The sequence below is a fragment of the Microtus oregoni genome, unplaced genomic scaffold (genome assembly GCF_018167655.1).
Source record: "Microtus oregoni isolate MIOR12 unplaced genomic scaffold, Mior012 000037F_ref0000500, whole genome shotgun sequence".
In the NCBI taxonomy this organism is placed as follows: Eukaryota; Metazoa; Chordata; class Mammalia; order Rodentia; family Cricetidae; genus Microtus; species Microtus oregoni.
Genome location: NW_024543096.1, coordinates 9,580,649 through 9,608,209, shown reverse-complemented (window position 1 = coordinate 9,608,209; position 27,561 = coordinate 9,580,649). Strand labels below are relative to the sequence as shown.

Sequence of the window (27,561 nt, the reverse complement as noted above, 5' to 3'; positions counted from 1 at the left end):
CTCATCCAAAATAGATGCTAATGAAAACAGCTGTGTAAATGAGGATGTAGCAATTTTATAAGATACCAAAAAATCATTAACTTACAGGCTTACTGAAAGTATTAATTAGGGAATGAACATAGTACATTAATGGTTACCTGTTTTATAGTCTGCAGAAAGTGGTGTTGGGGATAAGGGCTATTTACAATACAAAGCCTTACCTAATATGAATTGTTCTAAGAGAAAATAGAGGCTTTTGCTCTTTTTTAAATATTTTATTGAGTGTTATAAAGTTATCCTGAGTACTGTATTTGTGAGCTTATAGTGGAGAGAATGTCCATTGCCTGTCTTTGAGAAAAAAAAAAAGGTCTAAAATTATAGTGATACAGTAAGCTAGTAACACTTGATTTCATAATCTTTAGAAAAGCCGAGCAAATGTTTGGGGAGATGGAAGTTTGGAATGCTATTTCAGAACGTGATCGGCTTGAAATCTATGAAGACGTTTTGTTCTTCCTTTCAAAAAAAGAAAAGGTGCGTTTTAAATTACCAATGTTTCAACATTCTGCGTAAGATTTTTTCCTTATTTAAATTAGTAAAAGTTATAACACCAGTTTCTTTAATTTCTTACGTTGTATTTGTATGTTGTATATCATATTGATTCATTAGAAGCTATGTTAAGAGATATTAGTTACACATACTAATAAGTGATTAAATCATGGTGGTGCTGATTTATTCAATATTTATCTGTTAAGTTGTTTTGCATCTAGTATTGAAGGACACATAGATGAAAGTGCATGTGTCACTGAAAGTTGAGCATAGCTGAATTTCCATGTTGTGAGTGTAACCGTAGCACTCATGGATTGTATCTGTACTGCATGCTGGTAAGGACGTGTGTTTATGGAATGAGGATAGAAAAGCAATACAGGTTTTTGGATTCCATCTTCAAAGAGTGATGGAAAACTGAAGGTAAGGACTCTACTACACATTAAGAAAGAACAATAAGAAAATGAAGCATGTTACATTTATGTTAGAATATCTTAAGTAATTATAATTCAGATCCCTTGTTTGAATGTTAAAGGAATTATTCAAACATTTCTTGTAGGAACAAGCAAAGCAGTTACGAAAGAGAAATTGGGAAGCCTTAAAAAACATACTTGACAATATGGCTAATGTTACGTACTCTACTACTTGGTCTGAAGCCCAGCAGTATCTAATGGATAACCCAACGTTTGCAGAGGATGAAGAGTTACAGAGTAAGAACAATGCCTACATAAGGAAAATAGTGAGAAGCAGTACCCCTCAGTGGAACTGCTCTGACTTTTTATGCAGTTGCCAGCTCAGTTTTACACAGGATTTGTATTTTTGGGAAAAAATACTTTATTTTATAATGGGTTGTTTCAAATTGAATTTTGCTTTAGGGAAAAATACTTTTCTAGAGATCCAAGTTACCTTTAACAGATAATTATTGAAATATGTAATAAGTCAACCGTTTGTAGGTTACTGGTGTCTTCTAAACAAAGTAAAGCAGCTACACATAGGAATTCAACAGTGACTGTGGCAGCAATCACATCTGCATAAGGCAAATCGCAGCATGGAGATGGGTGTTGGCTGCAGTTTGCGTAGCTGTAGAATGTTAGCAACTACTGATGGCTGCTGGAGAGGGAGGCAGTTTTTTTCTGAAATATAGCTCCTGATAAATTTGACCACCCTTAAGTGGAAGACCCTCTATCCCAAGACATTGTTCTTTTTTTTTAATATTTATTTATTATATATACAATATTTTGTGTACATGGATGCCTGCAGGCCAGAAGAGGGCACCAGACCTCATTACAGATGGTTGTGAACCACCATATGGTTGCTGGGAATTGAACTCAGGACCTTTGGAAGAGCAGGCAATGCTCTTAACTGCTGAGCCATCTCTCCAGCCCCGAAGACATTGTTCTTGACTGGTTTAAATAAGTGTGGAGTGGTAGGGACCACAAAGTTAGCTGAGTAAGTGGAGAGTTTATCTGTGAAGAGGCAGAGGGATGAATATCATCAGAATACACACAAAACTCTTAGAACTAATAAAAATTTGTATCAGTAAAATAATGAAAATCTATTTGGGATTAAGTATAACATTGTTCTGTTAGTTCATTTTGTCATGTACATGTGCGCTTCCCTTTATTCTTTGTAGTGTTTGAAGTCTTAAAATTTGTATCATTACAAGATCATGTCTTAAGTTCAAATGCAAGTATTTTTGAGCACTGAATTTGAACTTGTAGAGTTTAATGCAAATCATTAAACTGCTGTCTTTGTTAATATTTCAAATTTATTTCTTTTTTATATGAAAAATACTTCAGACATGGATAAAGAAGATGCATTAATATGCTTTGAGGAACATATCCGGGCTTTAGAAAAGGAAGAAGAAGAAGAAAAACAGAAGACTTTATTGAGAGAAAGGAGGCGGCAGCGTAAAAATAGGGAATCTTTCCAGGTAATAGAAAAATGCCTTTTTGAGTTTAGTTCTGTAATATAGTTATTGAATTTCAACAAGGATCAAAACAGCTTTGAGATCCTTGTTTCCAGTAGACTTTGCTTTGAACCATATATGTCAAACTCTTGAATTTCTATATTTTAGAAATTGTTCTTGGATATTTGAGACAAGGCTATAGCAAACATTATTCTACTTGAAAATAAGATTTTAGCTGAGAAAAATAGCATGAGGGAAAAAGATGAATAATGAATATATGATTTCCAAAGAACATGCTATAGTACAGTTTAGGAGTGTAACAATTAAGCTCTTATGGGAGTTTAAACACTTTGAAAGTAGTGTATTTTTATGTCTAATTTTAGATTTATTATATATATGAGTTTACTTCCTACATGTGTGTATGTACCATGTACTTGCCTGATGTTCAGATCCCCTGGGACTGGAGTTAGAAGTGATTTTGAGTGTGGATGTTAAAAACAGAACCTAGGTCCTCTGCCTTTGTACCTAAAAATGTTGGATAGCACTAATAGAAGCATTTGTGATTTTATTAACAGGTTTTAACATGTTTCTGTATATTTCTAAGGATTTTTCAAATGTATTTATTTCCTCTTATACAGATATTTTTAGATGAATTACATGAGCATGGACAACTACATTCTATGTCCTCTTGGATGGAACTGTATCCAACTATTAGTTCTGACATTAGATTCACTAATATGCTTGGTCAGCCGGGTGAGATTCTTTTCTTTCCATACCTAAGCTGGTAGTTGGAGTGGAGTGGAGGGTGAGGGGCAGCGGTTGGTGGGGTAGGTGTGTGCCTTATTTTATGTTTGTTTTACAAACAAAAAGTAATTGCAGCTCTTGGTTAGAGCTAGCTTTTTGACTTCTTTAGTTTTTTCATTAGGATCAACTGCACTTGATCTTTTCAAGTTTTATGTTGAAGATCTTAAAGCACGTTATCATGATGAAAAAAAGATAATAAAAGACATTCTTAAGGTAAATAAGACACTTGTTCTTACCTATTTGAAAACTTTGATTCATTCCTTGGAGTTTTGTGTTACTTATAATAAGATTTCTGGTTTTTAGGATAAAGGATTTGTAGTTGAAGTAAATACTACTTTTGAAGATTTTGTGGCAATAATCAGTTCAACAAAAAGATCAACTACTTTGGATGCGGGAAATATCAAGTTGGCTTTCAATAGTGTAAGTTTGATTATCACACATCTAGATTATTCACCTAAAAATTACTTAAAGTTATAGGCTAGTGGGATAAGATACTGTGAATGGATGTATAAGGTAAAGTCAAACAAAATTTATAAAAATGATGGCTGTCTTACCTTTTATTGTTATAGGTCAAGTTGAAACATTTATAAATGATACTGCGATACTGCTTTTCAGAACAATGAATATTTGAAACAGGACTTACACTATCATAACTTATTAGATATGATTTTTTGATAGTTACTAGAAAAGGCAGAAGCCCGTGAGCGTGAAAGAGAAAAAGAGGAAGCACGGAAAATGAAAAGAAAAGAGTCTGCATTTAAGAGTATGTTGAAACAGGCTGCTCCTCCGATAGAGCTGGATGCTGTTTGGGAAGATGTATGTATACTAATAAATTGTCTGTAATGGGGGCTGTGCCTTGCAGTTGAAATACACTAAAATTATTCATAAACCATACTAGATATATCAAAGTCTTCTGTGATTTGAATTTTAGAGAGGGTTAAAAATTGTTTGAACAACCGCCACCACCTGGGGTCAGGGATTCTTTGGGGTAGCACCTGCTGTCTTGGGACTCTGTAGGTCAGGATGGCCTTGATCTCAGAGGTCTTCCTGATACTGCCTCCAGACATGCACTACCCTGACCTGCTAGAATTTTTTTGAAAGACAAAATACACACTTTAGGGCTTATCACAGTTTTACCTATAGCTCAGATACCTTTTAGTCGTGATAAGATTTTCTTGGCATTATCATATATTCATTCCATGTCATTGCTTTTCAGATCCGAGAGAGATTTGTAAAAGAACCAGCATTTGAGGACATAACTCTAGAATCTGAAAGAAAAAGAATATTTAAAGATTTCATGCATGTGCTTGAGGTAATTCTTAGTTTATTGTGACATAAAAGGTGAAACTTTGAATTTAAAATGGTCAAGTATATTTCTTAACATGCACTGCTATTTTATAATTCTGATCAAGGAGAGTGAGTGTTTTCTTTCTGTAGAATTGTTTCAAATGAAAAACAGATTTGCATGGCCTATATGAAAGCTAGCATCAGATTTGCTGTTTGTTTGTCAGCCACATAATAAGTTAGTAGCTAACAATGAGCCTGGGAATATCCTAACGTTTTCTTGGAAAACAACTAAAAATAAAACTGTTTCAGAAGCTGTGCTCTTATTAGATGTGTGAACTAAGTTCTCACAACAAGTCAGTGATGGTACAAATAAGCCAGCTGTGACAACTTGAAGTAACTTGCAGGAAAGGGTTTTCTAGCTGTGCTATTTGACTCAATTGGAGTTAAGGAGACAATTAAACAGGCATACTCATTCCCTGCAAGTGTAAGAACTGGAGTTCATGTGCCCCAACATGCATAAATTCAGGGAGGATATGATAGAATGCCTGTTATCCTAGTGGTATGGCTAGCTATAATATCAGAATCTTCTGTTTCTGGGTTCCAATGAGCTATATACCTTGCCTCGGTATGAGGTGGAGAGCAATCAGTGTAAACTTGTGAATTCCATGTATAGGCATGTCCGTTTGCACACACGTGCACCCACACAAACTGAGACCACACACGTGTAGACACGTTTTTTTTTAAAGTTCACTATGAAGTCAGTTCTAGACAACTAATGACTTTTAAGCCAAAAGATAGCATGCATTTATCATAGTATTGGTGTGATAGCACATGAGTAATAAAATTATTATCTATTTTTGACTTTGTTCTTGATTAACATCAATGTTAACAAATTGCTCTGTTACCATGAAGCCATATGACCGCTATGACTGGTCCTTGTTGGCCTTCAGTTGTTTATATACCTTAGACCAATAACATTTGTATTATATAGGATCCTCACAGAAATATAGAACCTCAGGCTCAATTCACATAAATCTTGCATCAGTTTTAATCATGCCCAGATTCTGAAACATTTGACTGTATTTGGAATTTTGAGATAGTGTGCACTAGAGAGTGTATTACCTATCTTTTCTTAATTCAGGAAACTTCCAGGTGCTGAAGAGATGGTTCGGTGGGTAAGAGTGCTTGCTGTGGAAGTATTAAAAACAGTTTAAATCCCCAGCACCCACTAAAAAGTAAAGCATGCATGGCTGTGTGTGCCTATAACCCAAGCACAGGGGATGGCCAAAAGTAAATCTTAGGTGCTTCGCAGCCAGCCACCATAGTCAGAACAAGGGATTTCTGATATAGTGAGAAACATGTCTCAGGAGAAAAGTTAAAGAAGATGCCTGTGTCCTCATCTGTCCTCTGCATGAGTCCACGTCCTCATATTCTCATGTATACATCACACACATAGGATCTTCAGCTGTGTGATTTTGGTGATTATGAACTAGAGCTAATGTAGTGAGGTGGTAAATGAAGCTAAAGATGATAGCATAGAAACGAGCTGAACACTTCCAGATTTTGAGACCAGTTAAATTAGGCCTTGAGACAGCATTCAGTGCGATAAAGTAAAGATGGGTTCCTTCTTAATCATATTTTCCATTTCTATTTGACCAAAGGTGGTGTTTTCTGATACATGGGTATAAGCATTAGGAATAAGCAGCTTTTACTGTAGCACCTCTCCTTTCTAAGTAACCTCATAAATATTTTATGATTGTGTATGCACATGTGTAAGTCACAATGTGCATTTGGAAGTCAGAAGTTCTCTCCTGCTACCGTCAGGGTGCGAGAGCTAGAACGTGTGTCTTGGTCTTAGTGGCAAGCACCTTCACATACTGAACTGTTTTGTAACTGTCCCCATGCCCACAAGTTGTTCATTGTTACGAACACAATTACATAAGTATTCCCTGTCTGAATAAGTAGGAAATGCTTCTCAGGATAAAAGAAAGAGAAATAGGTTTTGTAAATCTCATTAAGGATGCCTGTGAGGTTTTACCTTATATCAGTGCTTAGCTTACTAAACAAAATGCCTAAATGTATTATTACATCTAATCATTATGGAAAGAAGTTATACCTTTCTAGGATATAATACTTTTCCTTACCAACCTTTGACAAAAAGCACCTCATTTTGTAAAATATCTAAGGTGTAGAATAGCTAATAAGAATAAGAAAAACAATGATTTCTTATAGTCATTGGGCACCTTGTCCTAACAAGGTATTATTTTTTTTAAGATCTCATGTGTTGAACTTGTAACATTTTTGTGTGATTGGCTATGTAAAACAAGTGCAGTTCTTTAAAATTTTCTTTTGCCACTCTAGCATGAATGCCAACATCATCATTCAAAGAACAAGAAACATTCTAAGAAATCCAAAAAACACCATAGGAAACGCTCCCGTTCTCGATCGGTAAGGATGTAAATTGACTGTGACATTTTACCAAAATATTTGTGAGCATTATTATGAATGAATTTATGTGTATTGTTTAGGGATCAGAATCAGATGATGATGACAGCCATTCAAAGAAAAAAAGACAGCGATCAGAGTCCCATTCTGCTTCAGAACATTCTTCTAGTGCTGAGTCCGGTGAGTTTTTTGGGTCTTTTGTTTTGTTTTGTTTTTTAACTAAACCGTGACATTTTGATTTCCTCATTTTCTTACCTTTTTTTTTCTTTCTGTGCTCTACAGAGAGAAGTTATAAGAAATCAAAAAAGCATAAGAAGAAAAGCAAAAAGAGGAGACATAAATCTGTAAGAAAGTTTCTATTTCTTAACAATTGCTAGGCTTTGATCTAGAAAGGATTCATAGGGCCTCTCATCTAATTCTTTATAACCATTTAGCTTGGCACACAAGAACAGAATGTATAGGTCTTTTGCCTTAATCCTCATTAAAATCACAAGCTTCAATCAAAAGACATACACCAGCTCTAGATGTATATTAGGTTTACACAGGAGTCTTTCAAAAATGTTAGTGCTTGAGTCCTACCACAGGTGTATGCAATTAGATTGGCTGTTTTTGTTTTTTCTGCTGCCCACTAATACTTGCCCCAGTCTAACACAGAACTTTTATTTAAGCACTAATGTTTTAAATAACTTGTCTTTTTGTAATAATTTTGATGAAGAATTATGCCCCTGTCAAACTTGTACATGACCTAGTGAGCAGCTTTGTTAGCCTTGTACATAGCTGTATACATAAACCATAGTTAAATTTGCTTGATGGAAAATGCACATGAGCTGAGGGTGCATCTTATCGGGGTTGTTGGTTGGGAGGGGTGCCTGGATTCTAAGGAATAAGTAGTTACACTGTAGTTATTCTTACCCTGTACTTACACTATGATATAATCTGCTAGTGAGGCTTTTCATGGTGTTTACCCTATCCAAATGTAATCCTTCCTACTGGAAACACTGCTTCTAACTCTTTCCCATGACAATGGAGAAATTCAATCAAATCTCGGGTTCAAAGTGCCATATGGTGGCACCCACCTTTAATCCCAGCACTCAGAGGCAAATCGAGGCAGATCTCTCAGAGTTTGAGGACAGCCAGGGCTACACAAGGAAACCCTGTCTCAAAAAAACTTTAAAAACAAATTACATTTTACCTCTCTAAATACACCTAACCTAATAAATGTGAAATTCTCAAATATTGCCTACATAAATCTATTTTTAACAGAATGTTATCAAAATTCTGATACGTTCATTTTTATTTACATAGGATTCTCCAGAATCAGATACTGAACGAGAGAAGGATAAAAAAGATAAAGATCGGGAAAGCGAAAAAGACAGAAGTAGACAGAGATCAGAGTCAAAACACAAATCACCTAAGAAAAAGACTGGAAAGGATTCTGTAAGTACTTTGAATTATGTGTTTCCTGTATGCACAAAAATGAAAGAAATGCTGTTTAAAACAGAATTGTTTAAAGAACAGGCTCTTTGTCTTGGGTCTGCTAACATTGAAGAAAGGATGAAATTCTCTTCACTGCTCCTCATGAGCTACCATCTATTTGAGTCTTTTAGATTTATATTTCTTAAAAAAGAAAGTTAACAGCACAAAATATTTTTCGCTTTAACCCAGAAAGAAAGATGTGGTCTGAATGGTGCAGTACCACTAAGAAGTACATTGTGCACTTTGTCCTAGGTTTTCAAATTATCAGGGTTTCTCTGTGTAGCCCTGGCTATCTTGGATCTCAGAGATCTACTTGCCTCTGCCTGTTGAGTGCTGGAACTGAAGATGTGTGCAACTGTGCCTTGCCTTCTCCCTGTAAGATTTAGAAGGCTCAAATCAGGGTCCACAGTCATCTTGTTCATAACTCAATAATTTTCTACAATGTAATTTGATTATATCCAACACTTTTCATCAGCTCTTCCCAGATCTACCCCATTTTTTTTAAATCTTTTGAATGAATCTGTCATGACCTCCATAAAGAGTGACTTATTCTCTGTACTTACTTCTTCTGTGGCAGTCGTTTAAACAAAACATCTTACAGGTGCACTCCACTTTTCAAAGGGCGTATCTCAGAAATGATGCAGTATTAATCTTGTTTATTTAAATCTTTCCTGCTTATTTGCGCGTAAGATTGCAAGTGTTTACCCAAAATCTCTTTAAAATTATCAAAGAACATACTGCCTAGGAAGTGAGCATCTGGCTTCCATTAATTAGGATTGTTTCATATTTAATTGTGTGTAAGGAAAGAAACTAGTATATACAATTTTTCCTTGATTACAAATTTTAGCATAAACTGAAGTAGTACCATATATAATCCCAGTCTTTGAATTTTTCTCTAATGAGATCCAAGGAATACTTAATAACCCATTGTTGGGCTCTGGAGTTTTAAAACCCTGTGAAATGTGTTTAAGTGAATGAAACTCGATGTCTACTTTGAAATGTTTGTAGTTAATTTTTTTTTCTTAATATTTTCAGGGTTAACTTTAACTATAATTATGCTGAATGTCTTTGCAGGGTAACTGGGATACTTCTGGCAGCGAACTGAGTGAAGGGGAATTAGAAAAGCGCAGAAGAACACTTTTGGAGCAACTGGATGATGATCAATAAATTATACCAAATATATGTTTATAGTATGATTTAAAGTCTAATTCAGACCAGGGATTATTTTAAGTTCAATTTACAAAATAACACTGGGTTTTAATTGTGTCACAGGAAAAAAAGTGCATTTATGTATTGTTATTGTGGACTTTATAAAAGCAAAGGAAATTGAAAATAACTTGATTCTGTATCAAGAATCATATTTTCCTACAGTCATAACTGTCTTTCTGTGACCCTTTCCTAGGGCACTGCAGGATGGATTAAAAGTGGCAATTTACTGATAGCTGCAGACGTCTCTACTTTGTTCTAAGTCATGAGGTGATTTGATTTACTTTATAGAAGTTGGATTTTGACAATATAATGAACATTTTTTTTGATAATGTAGTACAAAAAAAGCACCAGCAACCCATGATTAGACTGCTTTTTTGTGCACTACTAAACTGGTTAAAGCCAACGTTATCTTTTATGGTGAGCTCTTAAAAAATGGGTGTTTTTGCTGGAAACTTGGTAGACCTTTACCTGGTGGTGCTAATGAGCACTGCTGTAATAAAGCCACCATTATTTTTTATGAAACATCTGAATACATTTTAAAAAAGGCTATGAGGGCATTATTTTGAGCATCTATTTTGAGGTGATGTTTTAAAATAGCTAACATCAAATCAAATTGTAAATTACTTTAAATATATTGCCTTAAGGACCTACTAAAGAATGTGCCACCGAACTTTTGAGTGATAGTTGAAATATCCTTGTTAGGGGGGAGAAAAATCAATGTTGACTGAAACATTTTCTTTGAATTTTTAATCCAATCTTTCTCTTTCACTTTTTTTTAATTCCATTGAGGAGGTTGTAAATTGCCTTCCTTATTCACTGAGAAGTATTGAATCCATGGTACACAGTCTAAAACATTTCTGATTTCAATATTTTTGTACATTTTTATCTATTATTAAACCTTCTCTTATAGTGTGCACTAGTGTTTATTTCTACACAAACTACTCAGCGTTAAGGAAATTGTATGATCATTTACAAGATAATAAATCCCTGAAATTTTGTTTCATCCTTCCCATGGTAGCAATATTACTTTTCTTTTTTAATATTTATGAACATGAATTAGTGCATTTCAGGTCCTTAAAAGTGTTTTCATCTATAAATTTCCTATGGGATATTTTAGAAAGGCAATGGCTTAAAGATAGAATACTCTGTACGTGCTAACTTTTGAAGGTTAGTAATGTCGTTTATACTATTTTCCTTCAGTGCAGGAGGGTGTTTTTGTGTGTGTGTGTATGGTTTTTTGTTTTTGTTTAAGTGTAATTTAGCACTTAGTCTTCTCTTTCATCTTAGGTGTTATCTTTGTTCTTTTCATTTGATCTCACTGAGATTGTCTCTTTCAAGCTGAGATTTAGATAAAACAAATTGTTTCATTAATTTAAGTGAGTTGGGACAGATCAGTACAACTATTTTTCCATCCTGTCCAGTGTTTTAATTAAATCTAGTGGCCACTCTTAAAAAACTCAAAAAAGGGAGATTCTTTGTTTCTAACCTTCTCCTTGCCATGTCATTTTCTGTTGTGAAGTAAGACATGACTTTGAGTAAGATCACTATCTTTGAGAAAACGTTAAATAATCAGATTTCTTGCTTGAGTTTAGTCCTTCCTCCATTGTATGTTACTCAAAATACCTAAGTTTGGCAACAGAATTTCCTTGGATTTAATTTTCAGAGGTGCCAGGTTAGCAATAGTCAAGATTGCTAATGAGTCTGAGCACCTGATGTGGAGGTCAGAGGTAGTCTTTAAATCATGCATATGATATTGGAGGGAAACCTATAATGTTTCACAAGCGAAATTAGAATCTGTAAAACTTGCTTTTAAAGTACAACCTTAAGTTTTTAATAAATTTGAATAAAAAGCTATTGATGTGTTTTAGCATGTCCTCAAAATAGATTTCTGTATTTATAATTTCAAATTTTCAGATCCCTATAAAGCATTATAAATTGCAAAATATCCCTGCATTAACCTATGCAAACCAGACATAGCAAAAAAAAGTGATTATCTTGATTAAACAGATTTTTAAAGGCAGTTCTTGTAAATATTACTGTGAACAGATCAATATCATAACAGAACCCTGTTGATTTAAATAGAAGTTTTATATCAGTGTACTGAATTTTTACTGTAGGAAACTGGAAATGTAATATCATTGCTATAAAATATGTAAATCAAGTCTATTCCATTGTCTTCTTTTAATTGTCCCATTAAACAACTTTAGTTGTTAGAAAAACTTAGTGTGAAGGTACTAAATCTTTGGATATTTTAAATCCAGAAGATCATGTTTCTAAATCTTAAATTTGGTAAGATATGATATATCTTTGAATACTTGTTCTTCTAGAATTGAATCTGACTTATTCAAATGGGGAAGCATTTAATTTGTTTATACATTTCAGTTATGACTAGGACTCTAATGTTGAGACCTTATTTTTCTCAGCATCACTATTAAGCTTGCTTAAAAATTAATATTGGGCAAAATCGTGGTCTCAGAATATTTAATATTCTTATTTTCTCCTATTCCATCAATTTTATGTTGGGAAGATTTGTAAGAGAAGTTAGTATGGCCAGTTCAGCATGGGGATCATTGCAGTCTTCCCAAATGAATTTAAATATGTGACTAAACTATGGATCTCATTTTCTTGCAATGTTACTATTTTTTTTTCAACATGTAAAGCTTTCTGTGCCTTCTGGTAAGTTTGATAAATGACTAGTTAAAATCACTTCATCTTTTCGATTTTTCTTAAGTGGGATCTGATGTTGAATAGCTATGAAATGAAAGAGGATGGTCCTAGAGTAAGGCAATCCATTTTGAGTGGTAATAGCAACTATCAAGTCTGTATATGGTTTTCTGTGAACTGTGTGTGGTCTCAGACTGTAGTTGACGGCTTTCACTCATTTCTATGCTTTACTAAGCATTTGCTGAATGCGCCTGCTTTTACTCCATGCTTAAAAGTTGATATGTACTCATTAGACATTTTGCATCCAGAAGAGAAAATTTGGATTCACATTTTATGTAAGCATTCTAATCAGATAATACTTAGGGAAGAGTTATGAAGAATGACTTTAAGATTGTAGAATTTTACCAAACATAATTTTTAAAGTTTTAAAAACAATCTAGAAATCAAAACAAACTAGACTAATTCCTTAAATATATTTATATATAATATTAAATATAATTTTCTTTTGAAGAATCTCTTAAGTACCAGATAGATTTTTAATTGAATGCGCCTTTCTCCTCTAGGTTAAACTATACTTGATTATTTACAAAAAGGGAAAGAAAAATAATGTTGTGGGGTTTTTTTTTGTTGTTGTTTTTGTGGAACTATGAGAGGCTTATGTTTTCTGCTGATGACATATCCCAGGCTAACAATGGTTATTCTGTTTAATTCATCATTTATTCTGATACCACTGGTAGTCACACAAATTCCTTACCTGGGATATATCTCTTAATTAGGACTGCACCTGGCGCATAGTAGGTACTTAACAAATGTGGCACATGTACTCATATTAAAAGGCTTAAACAGGCATCATTGCAGTTAAACCATAAACTCAGAACTGATGCCTCATTCAAAACTTAAAAATAAGCCTAGCGACTATGACTTAGAAAGTGCCCAAAGCTTAATGAGAACATCAAATGCTGACTTATAAGGTGCAAACATTTTAGGGTGTCTATAAAGAGGATGAGTCCTGGTAACATAGCACTCCGGTTACTGGATCTCACCTCAGATTAATAATAAAAGGTGCCACATTCTTTGCTTAGCTATCCTCCATTTTAGCTTGTTTTTCTGCTCTAATTTCCTTAATAAGATGCTATCCTTAACCCTGCTGTACTCACAGCTGCAATTGAGTGGATTGTAATTCAAGGTCATCTTCTGTAATTGATCTTTGACAGTGATTACCCTAGTGCAATTAATGTTTACATTTCAGAGAAACAGGCCAGCCCACAGCCCTGCTCTTCTGTCTGGGGTATGGAGCAGATCACAATCAAGCTAAGCCATTTTTTGATACTATGCTGTGATTGTTACTAGAATATCTATTTGTTACTGATAATTTTTTGTTTTTTTGATCCTGACTATTAACATTTTGGGTAGGTGTTAGTCTGCTCGCCTTCCTCTACAACTGAACAGAGGACTTACTCAAAAAGGTGAGTAATTGGGAAAAAGTTTCTCTTTTCTATGCAATCACCAGATTTTTACTTCTGTTTATATATTTTCTTGATGTAAAGGACCTCATAGCTTTAATAGTAGACCTTTTGTAAATAGAAAAATGGCATATTTTATTAAAAGTTGGATTTGTGTTGCCGTTTTTAAGTCTGCCCATAGCAGTTCTTTGCTGTGGGTTGAAATGCCCACAACTCTTAGTGCAATGCTCACTTTACATAAAAAGTTAAACCTTACTCTCCCCAAAAATCTATCAACACAACCTCGTGCTGGTTCTTTCTTCAAGTCTTTCTTTAAATCTTCACATCGAGAAAATGGATTCCAACAACTTTAAAGAGATGGAAAATGAATCCTGTATTTTACATTTGTATATCTAATAAAAACTAGAGTGAAAGCCAGGTGTGGTGGCCCACACCTTTAATCCCAGCACTCAGGAGGCAGAGCCAGGCAGATCTCCCAAATTTGAGGTCAACCTGGTCTACAAAGCAAGTCCCAGGACAGCGAGATCTACACAGAGAAACCCTGTCTTGGGGGGAAGACAAGATCCAAAACAGAAAGAACAGAATTTTATCATATACTGAATAGACTAGCATTCTAAAAGTATTCATCTGCTATTGCAAATTTTGCTAATTCTGCAGGAATTACCCAATTTTACAAAATGTATGTTGAACACCAAAAGCAAAGTTAGCAACCAGATACTTGTTTACATTTGTGTCCAGTAGAAATTGACTCAGATGGGTCATGGCATTACATTGATTTGTGTTTGTTTGTTCATGAACACTGGGTGAAAGCATACTTAATTCTGAGTTAGAAGTAGAGCATTTGCCTAACATGTGGGCCTTGGTTACATCCCCAACAAAAACCACTGATAACAAAATGCTCTAAATCTAACCAAATCTTTCCTGCCATAGTTAAGATGTGTTAACATTCTAAATGTGTGGAATGGTTAAGATATTTTAAAAATATTAACAGTATCCCACAGTCCTTTGACCACAGCATGTGGGAAACTGTATGAGAGGCTCATGTTCTCAGCTGGATGTAGAACGTTGTATTAAAGTAATAAAGCATATGAAGGAGTAGTTTTTCTAAATATAAAACAATCAGTTTTTAAAGATGATTAAAGTCTATCAAAAAAGTCAAAAAACACAATTCAAGGATTACTGCATATGACAGAATAGTAGTGTAAATAGTTTATTTGCTCAAATGGCATGAAAAGACCAGAAAAGTAACATGAATTGCTTTCATAAAACATTTCTAATATTGCTAAGAAGCAGGACCATTAATAGACAAAAGAATATGCCAACATTACTGTCCATTTTGCACTGGGAAATGATCAATTTTTAAGCAAATGCACACCTTTGGAAAACAGCTGCTTTATTTGATAAAATGTCCAATATTCTTATGATCAAATTAATAGTCATCAAAATGAATGTTGACTCAACAAAAAGACAACAATTTTGGCATGTTCTTTTAAAACTATACATTTATGAATGTGCCGGTGGGTGACAGTTTAAAGGGGTCTGTAAATAGGCATACTACTGTGAAATGTGGTAGCTGACTCTTAAAATGTCCTTGTAGTTAAATATATATATATATATTTAAAAAAACTATAAGTTAAAAGTAACATTCAGATTGTGTAGCATAGTCAGATGAGCATTTTTAAACAATATTTACAATATTACCCAGGGGCTTAGGTAGGAATTAAAGAGAAGTGTAAAAACCATAAAAAACTGCACCAATCTTATAGCAAAATATCTGTACATTTTAAAAGATCATATAACTACACATCCATGAAAAAGGGGACTTTCACCAAGGGGTTCACATGAACACAAGAAATTCAGTGGTTAAATACTATACAATAATTTTTACAATTAATATACTGATGTACCAACAAGATAAGCCAGAAGCAGAATATGTATTATGGGATAGTACAAATTTAGCTTCAGTCCAGTCTTTGACTTTGGAATGGATCAAAATGCCTTGCCAGTGAAGAAGTAAAAATAAGTGACTTAACCACTTAACTCTATCAATATAATTTAAACTTAATGTGAATTTTCTACAGTCTAATTGGAAATTCTCATATGTGAGAAATATACAAAGCAGTTCAGCCTTGAAAACTCAATACAGCTGTATTGAGTTTACAAAAGGAAAAAAGACCTTTCAATTGTCAGAAGAGAAAAAGGCCAGGTTCAAACATTACACTAACATGTAATCTTGAATGCTTAGAGCTTGTGGTAAATTCTCCCTGACTAACAAGGCACCAATTTCTATTTTAAGGATTGACCCATAATGGTAATTTTAGTGCTACTTAATATATTTGTGTTACTAAAAGCTGCCTCTAGCTCAAGAACAGTTTCTGCAATTAAGTCTTATACAATGTTTATGCCATCTTGCAGTCATACAAGTGAATGCCATTGTGCATGGTACCCTTGCACAGAAACAACATGAGACAAGACAGACTTCTAGTAACACTGCAGTTGCATCCGGTTTGTACTTTGCTGGGGCCAAATGATAGGACATCATCCTGTGACAGTTTCCTTCTCCCGTGTTACAAGTCCTTCAAAGTACAGTTGATGAGTATGGCTCGAGCACACAATTTCTTAGACTTCTCAGCAAAGGAAGCCCATAGCAGACACATCCCTGTTATTTACAAATTACAAAGAAACCAGGGTGGGTCATAAGGAACAATCACAATAGCAAATAATGAATTTAATATGAAATTTACATTTTGGTTAAAAAACAGTAACATACTGATGTAAAAAGATTTAAGTCAAATTCTATTGCTTTGATTAATCTGAGCAAGTTATTTCCAATTTTAGGCACTTGTTAACAGGGGTTAAAAGGAAATTCCTATGTGTTTACTAAATCTGAGCCCTTAAGGAAATTTCAGCTGTATTGAAGGCTGCAGCTAAATGGTAGCACATAAAGTTCACATCGGCAGTTTCATGTACACCCTCTCATGAAGGCTATTCTTGGGGTCACATTGTTATTTCTGCACCATTAATGGAACGCAGGTTCTGATCATCAAAGCGCCGCCTCACACTTCGTCTCACCGCATCGGCTCGTCTGTATGGTTGGTTTCTAAGATCTGTAAAGAGGAAAATGCCAATGAAAGAACAGCAGCTTCAAATATGTCTTAGCAAGACAAAGCCAGTTGGCAGCCAGTCAAAGCAGCTTGAGGAGAGTCAACTAATGGGCCCTTCAAACCAAAGACATTTGCCTTTAGTATTTACAGTTTAAATAAGATGTAATACTGGTAGGATTCTGAGATTTAGAGATTTTCTATCATAGTCAATATCTCAGCTGGTTGAAGTGTTTCTGAGATCAGAAGCAACTACTCAACCTTCATGAGGATCTTAAATATCAAGAATGATTGCAATAACTCTACTATAAAACTCAGAAATCAGACTGGTTTAAATTTGTAGTTTTGACAAATATGCCAGGAAGAACAGCAGAAACGGGTTCCGTTGTTTGCTTGGTAACTGAGAACAGGTTTTTATGAATTAAAATAATATCTCACTCCCTTATTAGTCTTTCCTGTCACCTATTATGTTTGTGCTCCAATCAACAGGGAAAATGGGCCCTAGACCGAGTCTATTGCTAATACAAGGCAGAATGCATGACATTTAAAAAGATAGCTATGAAGGAGTAAATGAAGCTAGTGCATTCTGGTTGAAAGAGACAGGGCTTTAGTGGGATGAAATGAAGTAACATGAATTTTAGGTTTACGCACTCTTAGTATGAAGGCATGCTTTCATGAATAAGGCTAGTCTAGCATGTAGCCTTTGATGAAGTGAAGACATGACAAAACAAAAAAGCAGGTTTTTAATAATTAATTAAAGGGAGAATTAACATTGTAGACATACTAGACCACATTCTATACTTATCTTTTAAAATAATCAACCTTTAAAAAATCTTAATGGTTTACATAGAAAACAATATGTAAACATTTCGAGATTGTGGCCCTTTCCCTATTCCCTCTCACTCTAACCAGTACATTCTAGTCCTTTCAAGGCCCGGTGGTTTGGGGATCCTCAGGTCAATTATTTGTAAAATTCCTAATCTTTCAAAATCTGTAGATCATCTTCCCTGGCCAATAGCCCCCACTGTACCCATTCAAATAAAACTATAGAATTACTGATTAACTTTAAGACCAATCAACTATTTTGCCAAGTCATCACAAAAGAATGAGAAAGCCACACGATATTAATGTGAGGCACAAAGACTGGTCAGAGTCTCACCAGTATTACCCTTAACCATAAATAAAAACCATTGAACTGCATATAGAAAGGAGGAAGCTAAGTAAAAAGTGATGCTTGCCAGCTCTGTGTATCCTCCACCACCGGTGTGCTAGAAGAAATCCTTACCCTCGAGTGAACATTTGGAAATTTAGTGATATTATTCTTCTTTAAGGCTAAACAGAAAACAAAAAACACAAAATGATGGTTAAGTAAAAATGGGATGAAAACAGAAAGCAACTCAACTTAGTGTTTAACATTGCTGGGCATGTTAGCTAACAGAGGGCATGGGTTTTACTACAGGTTGTGTTAGGTAAAACAAGGGAAGAATGAGTGTCTTTCTACCCAGCCCTGACCACCTAGTTTCAAGCTGCTTTGAAGATTGGCTCCAGAAAGATATGTAGTCCAGCAGCAAACAGCCAAGCAGATAACAGTTTGGTTTGTTAATTAGCACTGGTGGGTAAGTACACTGGAGAGCAAGGCAACGACAGTGACATCTTTTGATTCAAAAACAAGCACATCTAGAAAATTCACAAAACATACCCAGTTCCATGTCAATCTCGGCACAGAAGACAATGACTATTGACAATGGTACTATGTAAGCAACTATGCATAGACATATCTTTGTTTCTTTTTAAATGTAAACACTAAGCTCAGGAAATTACTTGGACAAATCTTACACCTTTCCCATTTTCAAGTGCAATGACAAGTTTTCCAATAGTGAGTGTGCCACCACTCTCTGGCTATGGCCTCATCACAAAAAAAGTACTCTGATTTGACATGGAACGGAGTTACCAATGAAGGGACACGAGAAAGACGGTAGGGAGCTATTTACTCTTTGCTTATACCTCCTGCCTTGCATCTGCTGCAATAGGACATGACAGTGAATAGAGGCCACCTGCCCGGGTCAGAGTTGTTAGGTTGTCAATTGCTGATGTCAGTGTTTAGAAGATTTTATGCTGAAAGGCTCCCCATCGTAAAGCTAATATCGAGTTACAGCATACCTAGGATTATATAAAACACCCGAGAAAGGCCTAATTTGAAGCTACATAAGTGTAGCTTTAGAACCTTTCTCGTTTTCATACATAGTATGAATGATTTGATTACCTTAGGGCGGGGGGAGCAATACGTGCCATGGTTCAGGTATGGAGGTCAGTGGACCATTTGCCAGAATTGGTTCTTTTCTTTCATCATGTGTGTATTGGGGCTCAGTCTTAGCAGTCAGGCTTTGTGGCAGGCATCATAACTCATGAAGCCATCTCATTGTTCCCTGCCTCTCATTTTTCTGACCACTTCTTTATGGAATATTTCATTACCATGTTAGCTCAGCATAAGGGTTGTGGTGTCTGTAAGCTTGTTAGGGCACAGTAAATACTCAGTAAACACTGACCTAGGTAGTTACTGCTTTGTCATTTTGCATTCCAAATATTAACCCCAGCAAGTGGTTCTATTAATTGTCACTCACATCCATATCATTGCAAGAATGTGGTATATACATATACTGCAAGTGGCAGTGAGTGTTTAGTAATGACAAACACAAACCATGCAGCATGAAGACAACACATGTAAAATGAAGACGATGGCATTCCATGCTAGCATTTGGTTGGTCCTAAGACACAAGGGCTTGGGGTGGAATAAAAGGTTTAAAAAAAAATCTATAGCAACCTTTTAATAGCATCAGTTGACAAAGACCAATAGTTTAGTAATGGTATTCCTCAGTGAGAACAGGTTCGCAGAAAAACCGAGACCCTCGCTTGGCGGTGCGAGCAGTAAAGGGCACAGTCTTCAGCACTGCATTGAGAATAACAGCCAGACAAGAAATGAGAGTAAAAAGCCAGGGTGTGTTGCATTAGTACATGGTTAGTGTGAGAGGAAAGATAAGCGAGAAGCCAGTATGTATTCCAGTTCACTAAACTCTAGAAGGAAATCTGGAACCTGAAGGGTGAGGAAGCAGGAAGTGAAAAATGTTCCAAGGCAAAACTCTTCTGGGATACAGACAAATACCAGATATGTGGCTCGTTTTTAGGTAAGGTGGGGGACATTTTGGTTCTTTTTGTTCTTGAGGCAGGATTTGAAACTCATTCTAGTCAACGATGGCCTTGGCCTCCTAATCTTCCTTCCTCCAGCCCCCTAAGTACTATGATTGCAGGCAGCCTATGTCCTGAGTTCTTACTGTATAAAGTTGGATGCTTCCCTAGTCTCAATTAAGCTTGCAGTGGCACTCAGGTATTTACCTTGATTGGACATCCATCCACTCCTACTCTTGCAGAGTAGAGCTTCCCCCACTGCAAAGGAGACAGGGGTGCCCTACAAGGGGTATTCGGCAAGCGACTAAGTACGGCATGCTGACACAAATACATGTGTATGTACACTGAGAACAGACTGCCATTTCTACTAGTCACTCGTGCTTTAATAACAGGCAAGGAATTCTTTATTGCTTTAAAAATCTAATCTACATATTTACTTGATTTCCCTATGTTTAAGATGGTCAAAATTCTGTGGTTTAGTTGGGCGGTGGTGGCGCACGCCTTTAATCCCAGCACTCGGGAGGCAGAGGCAGGCGGATCTCTGTGAGTTTGAGGCCAGCCTGGTCTACAAGAGCTAGTTCCAGTACAGTCAGAACTGTTACACAGAAAAACCCTGTCTCGAAAAAACAACAACAAAAAAAAAATCTGTAGTTGGTTTTTAGAAACTTGACATGCCTATTCACAATGCTGAGTAAGCTAAAAGAAAATTCAAGGGATTATATTTCTGAAAAACTAGAATTTGGGAAATACATTTAATAGTAAGAAATTGTTTAGTTATGTGTATGCTTAAAATGCAATGTGGTTATATTTTGGCTTTGTTTTTAAAAGGTGTAATTTTTCCAAATGAAGTTATAGTTATGGGAAATGCCTGAAAAAGACCCAGCGATTATATCCTAAGGTTAGCATGTACATGCAACAAGACTGATCGGTCACAGTTTACTGTTGAGGTGTATGAGGAACACCTGGACATATATCATACGACTGTCTACACTTTAACATATTTTTAAACCTTACCATATGAGCAAAATGCTTTAATTATCTTAGCTGATAAATAGCATTCATGTGCAAATGAAACTGAAGAGAAATCACTTACTGCCACTGCTAAGCAGGCCAGTGGCCTAAGTATGATGGTCAGTAAGAGGCTGTGTGAAACCCTGGAGAACTGATTCCAAGAGAAAACATGAAGCTAGAAAAAAAACTCAAAACTAGATTAGCTGAGAGCAGTCCTCAGTTCTGAGCTAGAACCCCATGGATACATCCAAACAAGAGTACAACTTCCTTTTCGCCTTGTTACTTTAAATTAGTAAACAGGTTTTTAAAGAACATGCCACAAAAAAAAAAAAAAAAAAAAAAAAAAAAAAACCTACATTGCCTGCTGGTACAATGGATTCTCCTACAGTATTCCTATTAGGCAAGCACATGGAACTGGCCACAAGGTGGAAAATAGCAAAGGATGTCAAATCAAAGCCAGTGGGAATCTGTTAGGGAAGATGACTTACGGGTCCCACAGGTACAGAAGCGCCAAGATTGTTCAGAGTGTTGGACAAAAATGTATATCAAACCCTAATTTACATCTTGCTGCATAACTCTAAACCTCATTAACCCACAGCTTGCCAACTGTGAACAAAAGGAGCTACAGTCTTTGTATGTGGCTCTACCTATGTGAGCAGTGTAATCACTACGGACCACAAAGACGAAATACCCTTTACCTGTGATAATGTCTTCAATGGCGCCATCTTTTCCCTCATATACATGTCGGTTATCTTTAACTTGTCGCCTTCTTAATTCCGCAATTAACTCTTGCTGCTGCCTCTTTGATTTATGGGAAGGAGACTGAGAAGAAAAGCAGAGACTGATGACACTCCAATACCCATCTAGACTTCAGTTTTATATTGAACACCAATAGCTTTGGAATTACAGGCATCCATTTATATATCAGTGTTAGGGATAAAACTCAGGTCCTGATGCATGTAAGCCAAGTTTTTTATTGCCTGAGCTCTCTCCTTGGTTTGATGTAGGCTAGGTTCTGTGGCCACAGAGATAGCTGATAATAGTCACAGACTTTTCTAACTTGGCGGCAAAAACCTGCCTTCCTTTATGGAATACTTCCTTCCAATGCTCCTAGCAAAGATGGCATTAATAAAGGTCAGTACCCATGGACACCATGGAGCATTTCCTGATTTAAAACCCTGATTATCAGATAATCAATCTTGTATGGCTTCTCTGAATATATAACTAAATTCTGTTTTGTTTTTTTTTTTAAGATTTATTTATTATGTATACAACAATCTGCCTCTATGTATGCCCACACGCCAGAAGAGGGCGCCAGATCTCATTACAGATGGTTGTGAGCCACCATGTGGTTGCTGGGAATTGAACTCAGGACCTCTGAAGAGCAGCCTATGCTCTTAACCACTGAGCCATCTCTCCAGCCCCTATAACTAAATTCTTGATCTCTATAAACTTGGAGATGCTTCACAGATACCCCTTTCATTCCAGAAGTAGTTGAACAAAGTAACAAAAGAAAACAATTTCTGCATGCCAGTAGACAGGGGTGATCAGGATTTCAGAGAGGTGAACTCATCGTAGCCCTCTCTACTTTCGCTTTATTCAGGCCCATCTTAGAAGCAGACACTTCTCACCTTTGGGTCCTGCTGTTCCATCAAGGCTTCTTGCTCCAGCAGTTTCTCCATGAGAGCTTGTTCTTGCTTTTTCCTCAGCTCATTTTCCTCTTCTGCTTGCTGGGGAAATACAAATTTAAAATAGACACTGACAGTCACAAAAATGGAAATAATGACAGTTAAGGTTTCTTAAAGCCATTTGAACAATCCATAGTGCTTTGGGAACAGAGAGATCCTTCATTCCGCTCCCATTCTGTGTTTCACTGTCTGCATATGACAAGTCTTCAGACTAACAGCTGAGCTGCACCTCAACTAGAAGAACTTTCTTGATGTTCCCTGTCCTGTACAAATAGTTTCTGAGCCCTAGCCCTCTGACACGGCATTCAATGATTTTCAACTGAGTCTCAATTTCTTCTAGAATCTGCCTACTTAGTAACGGCTTCTCTAAAAGAAGGATCCAAGACTGATCTATTTTTTGCTGGAAAAAAAAACAAAAAACATTTTGCTGGACTTATCTCCCATAAGGGCCATACCACAATGGGATTCTTGGCTTCTCACTACAACTCTCCAGATGAGTCAGAATGACTGATGTGAAGAGGAGAGAGAATGCTCTCTTGAAGTCTTCCTGCCCAAAAGTCTTCTGTTGAGCTATAAACTGATAGAAAGGTCATCTGTTTGGTTTAGGGATCGAGTATAATTGACAAGTTCCATTCTATCAGTAAGGTTTGCATTTTGATGTCTATTTCTTTTAAAACAAAGTCTGTCTTATCTATTCTTTGATGTGTGTGTGTGTGTGTGTGTGTGTGTGTGTGTGTGTGTTTCTGTCTGTTATGCTTCCTTTTGGCTCATAGGAAGAGGAAAAAAGGGCAGTGTTAACTTCCCAGTCTCACTGAATTTTCCATAGTTGCACCATGGTGAGCACCAGGCGAGAATGTTGTTCAGTGTCTGTAGAGCAAGGAAACTATTCTGTAACATGACTATCCATCCTTAGCTCAGCAGCTAGGAGATTGCAAGGAGAAACTGTAAGGCAGAGGAGCACATGTGTAAACAAGCTTGACCACAACATCCCACAGATCACTGAGGACAGAGCAGCTTCTTCTTGCCTCTGTTCCATACATGTCCCAAATGAAGCCTTTGAGAGCAATCCCAGCACTTCCCATGTTTTATAATTTTTACATACTATTTCTCTTCCGACCTTAGGCTTAGAAATTTCTATCTGAAGAAATGTGTTTATAACACCTCACAGGAGCCTCCAGGGACATCTCTGCAGCTCTTCAGTATGGCCAGACCCCCAGGGGACCACAGAGTACCAGTTAACAGCAGCTGGAGGGCAATGGCCTTCCTCCCATCCCATGCCTTGTGCATCCTTATGCTAAGGAGACTTTTCTTACATTCTCAGCTACCAGACTGACCATGATTAAAGGAAGTAACAAAATAATCTTAGAGTGATAGGCCTGGGGGTGAGGGATCTCCAAAGCCATTAATTATAGTCTCCACTCATTTTACAAAAATACTTCTCACATCTCCCATAGGTTTTTTTTTTCACAAAGGTATATATAAACTGCTCAAATCCTTTCTTTGAAATATTTTTCTTAATCCTACCAACATAACCAGTGTTAAACACAGAGAACTCCAGGGAATAGGGACTATTCTCAATATCTGGGTTCCACATTCAGAGTTTATTGTTTGGTTGCTGTGAAGAGACGCTATGACCAAGGCAACTCATAAAAGAAAGCATTTAATTGGGGACTTTCAGAGGTTTAGTCCAATTTCCTTATGGTGAGGAAAATGGCAGCACACAGACAAATGTCAGAGTCATGTTTGAGGCCTTTTTATCCTGAAGCAGAAGCAGAGAGAAAGAAAATCTGGGCCTACTGTGGGCTTTTGAAACCTCAAGGCCAGCCCATATTGACACACTTCCGCCATCAAGGCCCCACCTCCTAGCTTTTTTCCTGACAGCTTAATCAATTGGCAACCAAGCATAGAAATACACGAGCCCATGGGGGCTGTTATTCAAACCAACATAGGAAGGATTGGGAGATGTGACCTTGTTGGAGGAGGTATGTCACTGGGCTTTGAGGTTTCTAGGGATCATTCGCAGTGTGCTCTCTGCCTATTGGTTTGTGTATCTAGATAGGAGCTCTCAGCTGGTGCTCGAGCCTCCTGCCACCATGCCTTCTCTCTGTCATCATAAACTCCGGAACAATCAGACCAATTAAACTCTTTTATAAGTTGCCTTGGTCATGGTGTTTTATCACAGCAATAGAAAAGAAACTAATACACTTGGTGCATATATTACAACTAATTTAGAGACAAAATATACAGGAAGATATGCACAGGTTACATGCAAATAAGCCCTACATCATTTTATGTGAGGGAACTAAATATCACCGGAAGCAGGCATCACCACGCTGCTGAAACCAAACCTACAGGTACTACAAAACCACAATGCTTCCTAAGTGATGAGTTTCTAAAGTCTCCCTTGCTATTCTTTCCCAAAAGGGAAAATCTTGGAAAACAATTTATCTAGTCACGTGATTTTCCCAACATCATGTCCGAGGATGGGTCCAGATTTTAAAAAAGCCAAAGCTGAAGTCCTGTATAGCACCATCTTTTACTCCATAACACTGAATGCTAGTCTAAGAAACCCCACCACTCAAATCAGGTCTATAAACAGCACATAGGATCTCTTACTGACATGCCCGGGTTCATATAGAAGTTATTTGAATTCTCTATGCCCTTCACCTTGTCTGTATGGGTCAACAGTCAATACTGGACAACATGGATGAATGGGGCATCTCCCCTGCTCCAAGCAGGTAACCGGTTGCCTTGTCTTTTTGCTGAGAACCAGACATGGCTTCATGGAAAAATGAACCATCATGGGATAAGGGCCCTAAAAGCTCTCAGCCTCAGCAGGGCCAGAGTGATCACCCATATCTGCTGCCCAAGGCCAAAGAGGCCTCTGCAGAGGAGCCAAGCTACAAACATTTCTGGAGGAGGACACCTACTGGGAAAGTGGGCAGGGCTATGGGTGCTCTCCAACTTACCTTGTAGGCTTTCACAAACCGAACAAAGACAGGGAAGAACACGGAGGGTGGTGTTGTCTTGGGGTTTTCCCCAAAATACTTCACCACATCATCAAAGGCATCCTGGGAAGAAACACACTTTCCTTGAATCAAGACATTAGTTCTGCTACCAGGACTAGAAGCTCTGGGGTAGATAAGTAAAACAAAGATGCTTGCCTTGGAGTCTGTGCCCCTGTGGGCACAGAAAACATTACCTGTAATACTTCACTAAAGGCAATCAGGAAAGTACAACTGCTGGACATAGAAACTCATCTCTAAGAAATTCTGTTTCTTCCCTAAGTCCATTAACTCCCCCTCACTACACACACGCACACACAAAGAGCTATTTCTTTAATGAGTTTCCTATGGTCAAGACTCAACTCCTTAAACCACAAGGGCAGGAAGGATCTTGGAAGAAACTCTGGCTCTAAATCCCAAAGCTTTGGTTCCTACTCCTTGCAATATCCTCACAGAAAAGGACAGTGTCTTCTGTGATCTACCTCAGCGCCCAGATCTATCATGATCTACCTCCGGTTCCCCACACGCCACCTCCTTCTCTTTGCTAACACGAACTCTCTTCTTTGCTTGCTCATATATCAGAGGTCCTGGGGTGATAGAGCAGTATGAAGTCTAAGACCTACAGAACCTTATACTCCAGGGACCTTTCTTTGGGAGCCCAGGCCTGATGTTACAGAACTGAGTACAAACAGATCTATGCTGGAAGGAATTTGGGAACACAAGAGAAGGGACAAACAGGGATTCTACAGAATAGCACAAAAGGGTGCACTTGGAAAAGGTACTTTCAAAGACAACAGGGGAAAACTAAACAGTAGCTACATAAGAAATTGACCTAGTAACATTATTCTCCCAGCCCAGAGCCTATGCCTCAGACTGAAGGAGTTCACCCTCATGAGCTACCTGAGCAATCTTAGCATCGTCTTGCAGCTTCTTCAGCTTGCCCTCGTTGTGAAGAATGAACTCTTTCAGTAGCGTGTTGTGGTCATGCATGGTATACTCCCTCTTGGTTAAATCCATTCCCCTCTGCAGCTCCCTGACATCCAGCAGGACATTTTCCAGGGAGACTGATGGAGAGAAAGCATCGAATCAGGATCACATCAAGAGAGGCAGTTCAGCTGCTAAGCCAAGTTCTCGGGACTCTGTTTTACTCAGGACCCTTAGAGCTAATTCCCACCTTTAGTCACAGATAGCCTTTAATATCAATAATTCATGAAATGCCACTATCAAATACTACAATAAATTCTTCATATGCACTAATCCTACTCTTCTAGTAATATACTTTGCTAATGAGAAAAGGCAACATAAAGAGGTTCTGTGGTCTGCCATGAGTCACACCGTTCAGAGACAGCAGACGGGATGGGAAAACAATCCCAGAGTCCACTTTTTTTATTATTTATTTATTTATTTATTTTGTGTACAATATTCTGTCTGTGTGTATGACTGCAGGCCAGAAGAGGGCACCAGACCCCATTACAGATGGTTGTGAGCCACCATGTGGTTGCTGGGAATTGAACTCAGGACCTTTGGAAGAGCAGGCAATGCTCTTAACCTCTGAGCCATCTCTCCAGCTCCCCCAGAGTCCACTTTTTGCGCTGGAGACCAAGGTTCCGCCGCATTCAGCCTATTGGTTTAGTTGTAGATTCAAACAAGCCCAAGCCTCTTACTTACTCTGGATGCTATTGCACTCCTGTAACTTTCCAGCAGAGGGCAGAATTCTACCGGCTGAACTTCAGTTGTATAGCCCACTAAGAACTAAGGCAACGTTGGCTTTTTGTTAAGCCTTTCTTGCTTCAA

At 37.1% G+C, this 27,561-nt stretch overlaps 2 protein-coding genes across 18 annotated transcripts in view; one reads left to right on the top strand and one right to left on the bottom strand.

Moving 5' to 3' along the window:
- Positions 1 to 10,660, top strand: part of Prpf40a (pre-mRNA processing factor 40 homolog A) — a 39,675-nt gene extending 29,015 nt beyond the window's left edge. For 4 of the 8 annotated variants that reach the window (XM_041631434.1, XM_041631432.1, XM_041631428.1 and 1 more), the window contains 13 exons: positions 402 to 510; positions 1,082 to 1,232; positions 2,322 to 2,455; positions 3,070 to 3,184; positions 3,357 to 3,448; positions 3,539 to 3,655; positions 3,914 to 4,051; positions 4,452 to 4,547; positions 6,884 to 6,970; positions 7,051 to 7,147; positions 7,250 to 7,311; positions 8,273 to 8,404; positions 9,518 to 10,660. In XM_041631434.1, the coding sequence (XP_041487368.1) occupies positions 402 to 510; positions 1,082 to 1,232; positions 2,322 to 2,455; positions 3,070 to 3,184; positions 3,357 to 3,448; positions 3,539 to 3,655; positions 3,914 to 4,051; positions 4,452 to 4,547; positions 6,884 to 6,970; positions 7,051 to 7,147; positions 7,250 to 7,311; positions 8,273 to 8,404; positions 9,518 to 9,610 (1,423 nt within the window). In that variant the 3' untranslated portion in view covers positions 9,611 to 10,660. Of the gene's footprint in view, positions 1 to 401; positions 511 to 1,081; positions 1,233 to 2,321; positions 2,456 to 3,069; positions 3,185 to 3,344; positions 3,449 to 3,538; positions 3,656 to 3,913; positions 4,052 to 4,451; positions 4,548 to 6,883; positions 6,971 to 7,050; positions 7,148 to 7,249; positions 7,312 to 8,272; positions 8,405 to 9,517 lie in introns of all 8 variants that reach the window. The other 4 variants (XM_041631433.1, XM_041631431.1, XM_041631427.1 and 1 more) reach the window with 1 other exon arrangement.
- Positions 10,661 to 14,976: 4,316 nt separating this feature from the next.
- Fmnl2 (formin like 2) overlaps positions 14,977 to 27,561 on the bottom strand; it is a 247,429-nt gene continuing 234,844 nt past the window's right edge. For 4 of the 10 annotated variants that reach the window (XM_041631528.1, XM_041631531.1, XM_041631536.1 and 1 more), the window contains 5 exons: positions 26,668 to 26,831; positions 25,732 to 25,833; positions 22,706 to 22,804; positions 21,773 to 21,896; positions 14,977 to 16,886 (listed from right to left, as the gene is read on the bottom strand). In XM_041631528.1, the coding sequence (XP_041487462.1) occupies positions 16,777 to 16,886; positions 21,773 to 21,896; positions 22,706 to 22,804; positions 25,732 to 25,833; positions 26,668 to 26,831 (599 nt within the window). In that variant the 3' untranslated portion in view covers positions 14,977 to 16,776. Of the gene's footprint in view, positions 16,887 to 18,118; positions 18,213 to 19,701; positions 19,828 to 21,772; positions 21,897 to 22,705; positions 22,805 to 25,731; positions 25,834 to 26,667; positions 26,832 to 27,561 lie in introns of all 10 variants that reach the window. The other 6 variants (XM_041631532.1, XM_041631535.1, XM_041631529.1 and 3 more) reach the window with 3 other exon arrangements.